The 13,832-nt window shown below is 35.4% G+C and overlaps 1 protein-coding gene across 1 annotated transcript; it reads left to right on the top strand.

Annotated features, from left to right (window-relative positions):
• The first annotated feature begins 9,230 nt into the window (after nucleotides 1–9,230).
• LOC127851393 (uncharacterized) lies at nucleotides 9,231–12,968 on the top strand. Its single transcript, XM_052385149.1, has 4 exons — nucleotides 9,231–9,448; nucleotides 10,837–11,074; nucleotides 11,875–12,034; nucleotides 12,608–12,968. The coding sequence occupies exons 2-4, from the start codon at nucleotides 10,844–10,846 to the stop codon at nucleotides 12,670–12,672; spliced, it is 456 nt and encodes a 151-aa protein (XP_052241109.1). The 5' UTR covers nucleotides 9,231–9,448; nucleotides 10,837–10,843; the 3' UTR covers nucleotides 12,673–12,968.
• The last annotated feature ends 864 nt before the right edge of the window (nucleotides 12,969–13,832 follow it).

The following is a 13,832-nucleotide window of genomic DNA, read 5'->3' as shown; positions in this document are numbered from 1 at the left end:
AGCGTTTCAACGCGAAACAAATTAATAATATGGAGAGTTCTGTTGTTGCCGTTATATTTTGTGAAACTACAAGGATTGCTTATATAAAGTATAAAATACATCGAGCGGTGTATTCGGAATGGCCGAGTGGTCTTAGTCGCAGATTTTTTACTCCAGGAGTCCAGGGGTCTTTGGTTCGAGTCCTGCTGACGGTAATGTTTTTTCTTTTTGAAATTGTATTCTTGATTTTTTACTGGAGCGTTGTATAGCCAATGTTTAGATTGATCAATATTAAGCATTTAATGATAAACTTCAAACATGCAAAAATCTGTTAAAAGGCCACTTTAATGCACTTGCATATTGGTAACGTAAACTTAATCAACAACCATAAGTATAAAACAATATCAAATGATGCATACAATGCATTTAGAAATAAAATGTTCTCGAAAAGAACGGTGTTTCACTGTACTTGAGAAATAAAACGAAGAAGGAAAATATGTCATTTTTAGTTTTCAAAAAATTGTGGAAAAACGCTCGTGTTACTGTAAGGTTTCCATAGCAGCGCTCAAAATGTTAAGTCATGTTTGTTGTCCGCCGATCTGATTGTCCTGTGCCTGTGCCACAGGGTAGGCAACATAACTAGCTGTGGACATATGCTGGAAACCAATCTCTTGGTTAACAGATGACATTAACGATTGTTGTGATCTATGCTTAGGCACGGACTGGCAGTAATCGTTGGGAACTGTAGGATATGTAGGCGGTGACAAAATAGCGTACGACTCTGCGTTATTTAAGTCCATAGAAATCTGTAAGTGGAGCCATGATTGCCTCTTTTAGACAACTGTTTGGAACGAAGTGCACATTGTTCATAAAAAGGCGTCCAAAGGATGCCTGTCTTGAAGTTTTTCTAGCCTTGTATACTGTACTCGAGCCTATTCAAGTAACGAATATTCAACTGTTGGCATTTGATCTAACTTACGCCGCTTCTCTTTGCTGCGTGGCTTTGTTGCCGTAACGGCATATACAGCCTTGTCTGAGGCTACACTGGAGCTCCGCGAAGAAGTTGGTTGGATGGGGGTGTCAGATATGAGACTTGGGCTGTGTGGTTCTTCGGGGTCCTCAATGTCCTGATCCAAGCTGTCATGCCCATCATCCGTGAAATATATATTTATTTAGGTCAGTGAAATATTCAAATGTTTGTTTCCGTTTTAGATTTTTGGCAACAGGTGAATCTTATATGTAATTGGGATATTCGTATCGAGTGGGTCAACACACAGTCACAAAAATTATACCACAAGTTTGCAAAGTGATTTGAGACCAGCTTGCACCGATTGTCATGAAAATGCCCACGTCCGCTGAGGACTGGTTGCTGATATATGAAGGCTTCAATAATAAGTGGCAGTTTCCGCACTGTTTGGGTGCCCTTTGACGGCAAGCATATTGTAATGAAAGCTCCAAAAAAGTCTTGCACACTATACTATAATTATAAAGGTACATTTTCTATCGTACTATTGGCTCTGGTAGATATGCTTACTTGCAATTCGTTATGATAGACGTCGGGTCATATGGAAGAAATAGTGACGAGGGAAATTTGCAAACTCAGCTTTTGGAAGAGCAGTTGGGGTTGGAAAATTGTCATTTCCTGCAAGATCGTATTTGCTAAACGCTGAAAATCTTGGACCGATGCCTTACGTTATTGTTGATGATGAAGTCTTCTTATTAAATAAAACTTTTATGAGGCACTACCCTTGACGCGGTGGCACAAAGGAGCAAAAGATATTCAATAACAGATTGTCCCGTGCTCGCCGATGTGTTGAAAGTGCCTTTGGTGTTTTGGCAGTGAGATGGCGAATTGTTTATAGTAAAACTGCAGTTGCCCCAGAAACAACAAAATCCATCGTAAAAGAAAGTGTTGTTTTGCACAATTTGACTAAGAAACAGACAACAGCAGCATAAACGGCAAGTATTATTAACGTTTACAACGAGGGGAAAGCCATTGGAATATCGCCGCTCACAGGAATGGACCATTGCAGTTCCCAGTATGCACTGGAAGTACGAGATAAGTTCACGACATTTTTAACAAAGTTGTATGCGTTGCCCTGGCAAGAGAGCAAAGTTCGTAAAGGATTGTTTGGTGACTCTTAAGGCACCCGTGGTACGTATCGTGTTCCATATTACTGGATTGAGAAATACAAGCTTAAACTATGCCTTGGGGATCTGTTCAAGGACTTCGATAATTTGCACAGCTTCATGGTTTTACAATGGAACTGAAGTAATAATGATATGACACATTTGTCCACGACAGGCATAATAAATAGTTCAATACGAATTGGCGCGACGATTTTATTGACCATAATGACATTAGGTTTTCTCACTCTGCATGCGTGGTTTTGTTAGTATGGTGTTTTTTATGCATACCTGACTAAATTAAGCTACTTGAAAACTTTGGTTTTACCAGGGACGAGATATGAATGACTGGGATCCACGTGATAGTTAATAAATCGAAATTGTCAGTTCATGCATTTTGTAACGTTGTCACGACCAATAATATACATAAGTGTTTTTTAGTGGCATTGACTCATCTATCTATAGACATTATAAACGTCATGTTTTTATTTACATTTTTTAAAAACACTTGTGCAACAAGTGGTGTATTCATGTACTTTAATTTGGGTCACAACTCTCATTATATTCAGAATGAATACTAGATGGAAGAAGATTGCAGGAATAAAATAGTATGTAGTGATAATGGTTATACCCTTTAAACATTAAATAATTATATAGCAGTGCTGTTACCTCTGACTCTCAGCAGTACACTGCACGGACAGCTCGGACTCGAGGTCCTCCTCATCCTCATCTTCCGGCATATTACTATCAGTGCAACCAAGATATAATGCATGAACGTTTAATTAAATTTATTATTGAACATGGTATAGTTATAGAAATGTCTTAATTGATTTATTTTGTTAAAATAAAACAATAATACATTGTATATACTTATATTTGACTTTGAGCACTAAATAAGTGATAGCTCAAAATGTCTTTTCTCTAACTGCCCATTTTCCATCACGTTTCTCGCCTAAAATCATAATTATCTCCTTGTTTCACATCGCTATCAGCAAATTTCTGCAATACACAGTACAGAACGCCAAAATTAGCTGATGAGCCACTCTAGACAGGCTGAAGTGTGACATAAATCAGGACAGGTGTATGTACATTATACGATTTGAAGACAACTTAATATATTTTTAATTATTCAATTGTTTTTTTTTTGTTGTTGCTTACCTTGCATCCTGTATGTGGGTGTCCAGGAAACTTAGCATATCCATTTACACCCATCTCTTCTTCTTTGATTCAGCACTACCAGACTTGCGACTTGACACCACTTTCCTCTTTTGTCTCACATAGTTATCTCGTAAGTTCCGCCATCTAGCACGAACGTCGTCCCCTATATTTAAGTTGGTATATTTATAAGAACTTCCTATTACTGGTTATTTTAAAGAGCTGTTTACATTATGTATAAAGATATCGCCTGTTAAAAAGGATTCCGAAAACTAAATTTCTAAATGAATGAGGTTAGCTAGGCATATCATGCGCTACAAATACATACATTATATGGATAAAACTGAAAATTATAATTGAGATAATTATTATGAAGGGCAAGCATGAATTTAAGAAGATATAAGGTACAACTCATCATTCTGTCTGTAAAAAAAATACAAATGGTAAATACCTGAAACATCTTCTTCTATTGCATTGGCCATGCTTTGCCAAACATTTGAAGTGAAATCAGTGTCCCGATATGTAGAACTGCGTTTGTTTTATAATTCAGGGTTATTTCTCACGAATTCGATTCGTTTTTCAGTAGATTTTTGAGATGACAGCTTTCCCCTCATCGTGCTAAATGCCGTCTGTATCTTGTCCGCATTTGCATTAGAACGCTCACTTGGGCGTTCTTTTCGGACGCCTATTGCGCGTGCGGATATGGGGATGCGGATGAATGGAATGTGCGCAGTGAATTTCAACTTGTTCTATTTTTTTGCGGATGCAGATATGCGGATGCGGATACAGACAGATGGAATACAAGCCGATTTGCTCCTCTGCACTTTATTATCCCCACGCTTTTTAAAAGCGTGGGGATATTGTGGTTATCTCCGCCGCCCGTCCGTCCGTCCGTCCTGGACACTATCTCCTCCTACACTATTAGTACTAGAACCTTGAAACTTTCACACATGGTAGCTATGGTCATATGTGCGACGGTGCACTATTTGGAATTTTGATCTGATCCATGGGTCAAAAGTTATGGGTAAATAAATGAGTAAAATGGGTAAAAAATACCTCATTTTACTAACAACATAAGATGCACATGATAATTAATTTGACCCAGGGGTAAGATCAAAATTTAAAATAGTGCACCGTCGCACATATGCTCATAGCTACAATATGTGTAAGTTTCAAGGTTCTAGTGCTAACAGTGTAGGAGGAGATAGTAGCCGATGGGGTTGAGGTGGTGCCCAAAATTGTATTTTATCATAACTTCTTCATTTATTCAACAATTTACTTCAAATTAATACGGAACATCTCTTATGACAACACGGTCTATCTCGACCATCCATCGTACCCAATTTTTTTTGTCATAATTTGTTCGTACCCAAAATTTTCGTATCCAATTATTTGTTTCGTACCCATTTTTTTTCGTACCCAACTTTTTTTCTTACCCAAATTGTTTGGGTTTTTGTTTTTTTCGTACCTAAAATTGTCGTATCCAATTTTTTTTATACCCAACATTTTCGTACCCACATACTCAATTGTGTTGATAAACTTAAATTTATGCTTTTCTAGTCATCCTTTTCAAAAGCATCGTCACCCCAGTACTGTCAGTACATTGATTCTTATTTATTCAAATTGGAGCGGGGGATTATGTGGTTATCGCCGCCGTCTGTCCGTCCGTCCGGCCGTCCTGGCCACTTTCTCCTCCTAGACTATTAGCACTAGAACCTTGAAACTTAAACACATGGTAGCTATGAACATATGTGCGACAGTTCAATATTTGGAATTTTGATCTGACCCCTGGGTCAAAAGTTTTGGGGGTTGGGATGGGGCCGGCTCAGAGATTTTCACTCATTTTTTTAGTAAGGTTATTTTACATTAAATTCTTTATTTCTACGCCGATTCAATTCTAATTGAAATTGAACTTCTCTTATGACAATACTGTCAATCTCAACTATTCCTGGCCCCATTACCAACCATTGGGCGCCCCGCCATCATAGACCACGCCGACCCAAATGTGTTTTAACTTCTTCATTTATTCACAAATTGAATTAGAATCACTACTGAACATCTCTTATGACAACACGGTCTATCTCGACCATCCATGTCAACATTACCCGAACCGGGGCCCCACCAACATAGGCCTTGCTCACCTAAAATTGCCTTTTAATATAACATCTATACGGCGTTGGGATATGCGTCGGCCTCTGCCGCGCCATTTCTAGTTATTAAATGACTAGCTGAGCTATAAATCGTGAACTATTTTTCTTAGTTATATCATCTTTTGCACGAAAAAGAATTTAAATTGACTTTTTGTGTGCAACTGAATAAAACACATCAGTTCATCTTGATCAGATTCAAAATGTGATTCACATTGTGTACCTTTCAAAGAGACATCACTGCATAATCCACAACTACCATGGTGATCATCTCCAGTATTTGGTATGTTCATAAGAATGTTTGGTGCCTTGCGTCACTCAAAAGGAAACAACAAAAACGTCATTGTTGTTAATTGATAAATAAGCATAATTAAACTGTAATGAATTAAATGTATATATTCTAAACAGTACTTATATAACACCATATAAGCTATTATTTTATCAATTATAAAATACGATAATGTCCAGTACTTAAATACAAAAGTGTGTTAAGTATAGTATAACAATGTTAGTCATTTTTAAACTGTTTTAGTACATAATGGTATATATATTTTCATAAGTAGTAAAACCTTAATCTGATTTGTCTTCGAGCAAAATGGGGCATAATCATGCTTAAAAACTAGTGAAAGTTATATATTTTGGTCAGTGAATATTCTTTACGATGCTTAGATCATATGTAATGTTTCAATGTCTGTTGTAAATAAAGAGCTATGAAGAAGTTGCACGCAGAATTGTATACGAACAAAAGAGGGCATTCTTCTGACACTTTGCAGGGCAGTTGAACTTGCATACCCGTAGTAGATACAGAGAAGTTACACGTTTTCCTTTACTTAATTTCTAAGTATAAAATGTGACTATACCACTGCTATTTAATATTTCAGAGTTATATCAAACATGGTCATTGACTTAATACAATGAATTGAAACACATTTGTGAAGTTTGAATTGAATACATATATTAGACATAGTGATAGGGAGAAGATGCAGGTTGACCTTTACAAAATATATAAGTACAAAAGGGTAAATAAGTATATTCTAAATTGCATGTCAGAGTACTGCAACGTGGTCACCTTCTTCACAGAACATTTCCAAGTACAGTTTCACATGAATACCTGTAGAGGGAAAAGGGATATAAAAAATTGCATATTTACCTTCAACACATTTTGAAGTACAAAAGGGGAATAATTCTGCTAATGTGCTGGTAACTTTTAATCGAGCTGATAATATTCTATGTAATGAAGGTGAGAGTCGTTGAAATAATAAAATTTGTTGTCGTGACGATGATGGAGGTGATTGAATAAAATTAACAACATCATATATTTGCATATAAAATATTTAACATAAAGCAAAAACACAATTTAAGTACTAAGTAATGTTAACGCAATTGCAACTACTGCGTAAATAAAATATTTGCATATAAGAACAAAATGATTAAAGGTATCGGCCTTGACATACATATGTTCTAGTTGCGTCATTAAATAAATCGATGAGACCGTTATCCTTATTCAGCATTCTTTTCATAGAACATAGTGAGTACGGTTATTCAATAACTTGTTTCACAATAACAGTAACGGAAAAGTTTATTTTTAAATTATTAAAGATTCAAATACTACAGGGTATCATTTTAGTGCGATCTCGGTTGAGGTAGTCGTACAAAATCCGGGCCACCGATATCAGTCTCACCACCTCTAACATTAGCATCTCAAACCCTTAAATCAGGCTTATCACAACTATCATCAGCATCACAACCGCCAACATTAACATCATCATAACAGACATCAAAACCACTACCATACAAATCAACATCACCAACACCGACATCATAAAAATAACCAGAACTTCAGCAGCATCTCAAATTACCACTGTCATCAGCATCACCACCATCGACAACAGCATTACCCTTACCTGCGCTAACAGCACTTGTTTAACATATAACAAAGACCGCGCAATAAACATGCACATTTTATCGATGGATAATTATTGATTTCAGAAATAAATATAACTATAGGAAATAGAAAACGACTTTAAACGAACAGCCAGTGCCCATTTACACTGAATTTGAGCACTTCGCCTTCAGTTAAATCAAATTGCTCGTTTATGTTTTATTTTATTTATTTTATTCTATGTTTTCCATCTTTATCATTCTTTGCATTCATAGCACGAAATATAAATACGATTATAATTTTTAAGGAATGGCAAACACTTACAAGTATTATACAACTGATATTCTACAAATAATGTTTGTAAACATCCTCATTTATTTCACAACAATTTGTTTAATGTAAAACTACTGAAAATATGTTTTGGAGAAATCTATTAAACTGAGCTATATCAAATTAATTCATTCAAGACTTAATACATTAATTATCGCACTTTGCGCACGGTTAAGCAATATCTATGGTTTTACAAAAGCATACATACAGGTATCATTTAAGTGTTTGTTTTAGATGCAGACTCTTTTAAATTAAATTGTCTTTATTTTTAACAAAATGATATTGCCACCGATTTTACAAATTGTGATGTAAAGGTGCTGTATAATAATATACCACTAGAATTAGCAGAACACGTTCTTTCTTGCAAATGAACTAAAAACAATTTATTTTATGAATACACTACTGTATGCTGGACTAAAAAACATTTGTCTGAATAAAATGCATTATCATACCAGGTAATTTCGTTTCCTATTTAAAGTAAAAGTAAAGCAATTAATTATTTAAAGAAATTGACAAGCATATCAATAAACAAAAAACATCGCGAGAGTCATGAAAAAAGTCTAATTAGTACAGTTTTTTTGTTTTAATTAAACAGAAGCAGAAACGTTTATGTTGACAGAAGCTATATTTGTTTGGCGTTTTAAAAACACATCAAATCTTCACAAAAGCATTCAACCAGAGACAAGGCGAGTGTTGTGTTTCTTGACGAAACAACATGTTATAAACTAAAATGCATTCTGTTTACCAGATGTCGCGAATTAACCAACAGTGTGCTACGGCAGTGTGCAAAATGGGAAGCGGACATGCGCATTACAATACCATGCCTCGCTCATGGGCGTTGTCCTCTGCCCTGCAAGATAGGTATAAACAACTATTATTAGTGTGCACACACAGTATCAGCTTACGCATAAAACGCTTGCACATCAATCTTTGCAAAAGATGATTTATTGTGCAACCACCTTATATGTGCAGGATTAAAATAAATTTTAAAATGACAGTCCGCCGGATCTTTTAATGTTAAACGCTTTCCAATTAGTTTTGTTTACGCATTTATACTTTTTTAACGGCATGGCTGCGAATGTTCTCACTCGGAAGTAATAAACACAATTTGTTCAATGTTGGAAGTTACATATCATGATATATAAATCTTACTTTTTATATGAATGTTTAGAAAATACGTTTTTATGTCAACTAGATTTCGGATTAAAGACATATTGTGTCTCCTCTTGACTTTTAGCCTTGGGAATGTTGCTGCAATATGTTAGGATAATGGTAAACATTTGTAAATTATTATCACCCAAAGCAACCATTATGACTTTGACATTTGACATACTATTTTTAAATGTTACATTTAATGCGATTACTCATTAAAATCTGAATAGTTTTTAAGGTATATAGCAGGGCGGAAAGAATTTGTATGGCTGCATATCTTTTTGTTTGCAAACTAATTCAAATATTACCATATATAGGCATGTTTAGATTATTGTAGTGTCATCACGTTCTATGTAAAGAATTCCTCCGACCACCCATGCTCCATGCTACCTATCTCGATAACATTCTTATTATTCGTTTTATTCTATTAATGTCAGTGGCTGAAATCGAAGTTTTCCTCAGGCGTCTGCCGTATCTGGGGATTATCATACCAACCAATCGGATGCAATACGTAGGCGTTTGCCCGGGTACAATCCCGGATTCCATCGGGCTTATTGCTATAAATTCAGACGTTGGAGAAGGAAAGGCAAAGGAGGTCTACAGCCACCGGTAGTTCTGCTTGGACGAGCGGTCTTAGTAATTCAACAGGCAACGTGAACGCGTATTCAAACCAAAGGTAAAACTTATAGATTGTTTTTTTGTTTTGCTTTAAAATGAATTTGTTTAATTTGTTAAATGCGAATTAAGTATGGAGAACATGTCGGTTAATTCAATTGTTTGTGATAACAAATATCTTGCTTTACTTTAATAGGGAATTAAATTAAATTATTAAATAAAGACAACCGACGCAGAAAACATTAAAGGTCGCACACACTGGTCTGTAAAAGATGAAAATCTTTTCATAGACCTGTTATCATATGGATCTTTTTAAGAACCTATTTATGTACTAAGAAAATGCACATGTTAACTTTAGCACTAAATAAATTTGATTATTTTGGGGAATGTATTGATTGTTAATTGTACATACCATATAACTTTTGCATACAATTTAAGACAGTGGCGGGTCATATATTTTTTTTGAAGCTGTACCAAGTCGTGTTTTTTTTAACATTTAATTTTTTTTTAAAGTCAGAAACAACTATTAAGGAGTAAATGCTTTACATAAAAAACAAAAATGTGCCGTATATAAAAATGAAATCAGAGAAAAAGAAATGCATTTTCGGGTTAGTTTGTTTTTATAAAATAATAAATTTGCCGAGGCTGTATAATTTGACCCTGTTCTTAATGTATTTAATGGTTATATCTGGAATATATGATATATAAATCATAAAATACGCATACATAAATAGCGTATGATGGTGACTTGTTTTATTCGTTTCCGACCCAAAGAGAAAATTGTGTGTTTTTGTTGATGCGAAGTGGGTGTCGATTCTTCACCCTGGCATTTGCAATTTTTCATTAATTATGTTTACCTCCTTATGATCACAAAGAATATGTACACATGCGCAACTGCGCATAATGCAATGCGGAACAAAATGTTACTATAAAATATAATAATCATATATGTCCGACTATCACAATATCACAATTAGTACATATATGCCAATTAAGTAGAAAGTAATTATTATAACACGATAACAATCCAATATAGATCGCTTCCTAATGTCTATTTGAAAGAAAAATACTGTTTTACAAGTATAAATGCCAAGGTTTGTTCAGAGTTTAAGAAAGCTTATCCCAACGTTTGGTTTTCCATATTTTTAATATAACGGTATTATTTCTCACTTTGTGAACAGCAAGCTTTCTAAACGAAACTAAGTATGTTGATAATCTTTAAAAAACTGATTCTCTTCAACAAAAACCGAAATAAAACAGACTTTCCCGAATGTAGCTGCATATACTTCAGTGCACTCTATTATGAATGATGACGTCAGACGACATCGTATAAAAACGCTTGAGTGTAATAGTCTTTACACTACCTTAAGATTTATACCCTGCCATATACTTATATCTAAGCAAAAGTAAAAGCATTAGTAAATGTGTATATATTTGAACGATTTGCAGGACAAATATGCTGTACGTGCTGATTCTAGCGTTTGTCCTCACATGCGTCTCGTGTGGTGAGACACATGCTTTGAGCTTCAGTGCCAGAACCAACAAGGAGGGCTTGAGTGCCAGAACCAACGAGGACAGCGGACCACTAGATCCTTCTCGCCGTTGGTTGTTTGGGCTTGTCAGTGGTGTTATTTCAATCGTTAGCGGCAGCAGAACCATGGGTTGGTGGAAAAGGGGAAGCACTGATGTAAGTTTAAATTAATTTATGTTTGTTAAAAAAAATATTCTGATTTTTCTACAATATTTCAGTCAAATCACAGCTGTCAGATAATCTTCTCGCATTTTCCTACGATGTCTAGTTTCCCAGTTTAAAGTACAGATAATAGTAACTGACAACTGCCTTACTTGAAATAAAGGCGTGACTGGCCGTAGAAAGGAATTCATGACTTATCACCACATAAGTTATGCGGTCGAGCCGGGAATCGAACCCGCAATCATCGGATCTGTAGAACAGCGCTCTCAATTATGGCAAAACCTTAAAATCAAGCGTGTGCCTTCTGTAAATATCACAGTGTCTGCGATACATGACTTGGAAAGAAAGTCCAAAAAGAGTCAAATATTGTAAGAAAGGATTTTGTACAATAAAGACATTGGTATAGTTATGATATTTTTTTTTACGAATGAGTCTTCGTGTAAAACAATATTAAATACTGCAAATCATATATCTGAATATCAGGAAATACACATATTACATATTTTCTGACCTTTATATAATTTATAACATATTCCTGTGTTAGTCAGTCGTTTGAAAAGTAAGTAACCGAATGTAAAAGTTTACAAATTCAATACTGTTACATAACCCGATGATACCGGTCAATTACAAAAAAAAATGCTTCGATGAGTGATCAAGAATACATGTTTTACGGAAGAGTACATATATACATTTGTAAAAGCAATGGTATTGTATTTAAAATTAACAAAGGCAAGCATTCAATCAAATTGTCTGTGTGTGTTCGTGTCAACCTGTTAAACCATTGAACGTTGCAGGGGGAGCCGGAGCGTTTCAAAGTGATACTTCACGTTAATCCGTGCGCTTTCGACATCTACGATGCAAACGGAGATGACATGATAACAAGGGATGAGCTCGAAGCGATTTTTGGAGACAGCGAAACAACAAGAGAATTGGCTCTGGCGCTTGACAAATCCGGTGAGTTAATGTTATTTATGATTCAACCTCATATGTGTCTCGCTCTGTGAATAAGAAGCCCCTTATGCCGTGCATTGTAAGGTTCAGGTCGGTGGCCCCTGATTGAGTTCATGAGTATGTGTTTGCTATATATTTGTGTTTGACGTGTATAACATGTGTCGTGTGTCATAATGTTAGGCATTTGGTTCTTTGCAATAAATAAAAGACCAGATGCTATTGTAATATTTATCTTCTGCTAATGCAGCTGAAATTTTAATTTATATATGGGCCGCGCTCTGTAAAAAAGGGTTTAATGCATGTGCGTAAGTGTCGTCCCTGATAAGCCTGTGCAGTCCGCACAGGCTAATCAGTGTAAACACGTTCCGCCTTTATTGTATTGTTCGTTAAGGACAGGCTCATCTTGACGAAAATCCTGTTTAGGCGGAAAGTGTCGTCCTTGATTAGCCTGTGCGGACTGCACAGTCTAATCGTGGACGACACTTTACTCGACTGGTGGCGACTTTAAAGCATACAATGATCTCCGGAATACGCCATGCATTTTTGCTTGGTTTTTACGTGATACCTCTTTTTCAGGTGACGGTCAGGTGGACGAGAAAGAATTCAAGGAGGACATGCATAGATTTGTTGAAGGATGTTAAACTGACGTTAAATAATACGTCCATAATTGTGTGAAAATTGCTTGTATACGATTAGCTCATGCATAACTTTTAATTATAACCATATGTATGCTTATTTCGAAACTATACTTAGACAAGTATAGAAATAGTGGTAACAAAACAAGCCAAACTGCCGTGGTTACGTAGGAGATGCACATTTTGGACGTATACAATGATTTATATATTTTATGTATTCTGATTTTCATTCTTTCATAATCAATGTACACGTTTCTATATATGTAATCAAATATATAAATACAGTTATACTGATTTCTTGAGACATTTTGACAGTTGTTGCTAGCAGTAGGTTTTGGTTCAAGCATATATCCGTAATTCATTTCATATTATACTTTGTATAAAAGCTTAAATGCCTTTCAAATGAATAATGTATAGCCTAACATTAGCCACTAAATCATTTGTGATGTTCAAACGATAAACACGCTCTCGTTATTTACAAAGACACATTCTAACGTTGATCGGTGTTTTGTTATCGTATTTATCAATCTTCACGCACATAAATTAGTTTTAAGATTATCATCCCGGATTTGACAACAAACGGGTAGCGGGTAAATTGATACTTTTTTATGTTTTATACCATCTTAACAGTTGATGATTGTCGAGACCATAGTGCGTTATTTATACTGAGTAATAATTAATTGATACATGAACGTTCATGTGTGCTACTTTGTAATTATATCTTTACCTTGATTGAATAAATATTTAGCTGAACACTTATTTTTTGGTTTAACTGACATTACTTTATAGACATCCACCGAACTGCTTCGTATACATTTTAGAGCAAACAATTCAGAAATCAATAAAAACTGCGCACGTGGACATTGTATCTTGCAAATCGACACCTCACGGTGATGACATTTTTTAAGTTTCACTTCATTCGCGTGAGGAATTTAGAAGTAGTCCGCTCCATAAACGTGTAACATTTCATGCGGAGAAACCGACAAATCAACCAGTATGACTCTTATAATCCGCCTGTCAAACATGGCTTGCGGTGGTATAAATATAAATTTACGAGATCGCGAGATTGTTTTCACCCCGTTCAAGATGCATATGTTAAAACAAGTCGTGTTGGTAAATCATGTGTAGCACTCATTAGATATCGCCATATTGTGTGTGTCAATATG

The sequence above is a fragment of the Dreissena polymorpha genome, chromosome 11 (assembly GCF_020536995.1).
Source record: "Dreissena polymorpha isolate Duluth1 chromosome 11, UMN_Dpol_1.0, whole genome shotgun sequence".
In the NCBI taxonomy this organism is placed as follows: Eukaryota; Metazoa; Mollusca; class Bivalvia; order Myida; family Dreissenidae; genus Dreissena; species Dreissena polymorpha.
Note: the sequence above shows the minus strand (reverse complement) of the source record. Positions and strands in the feature narration are given on the sequence as shown.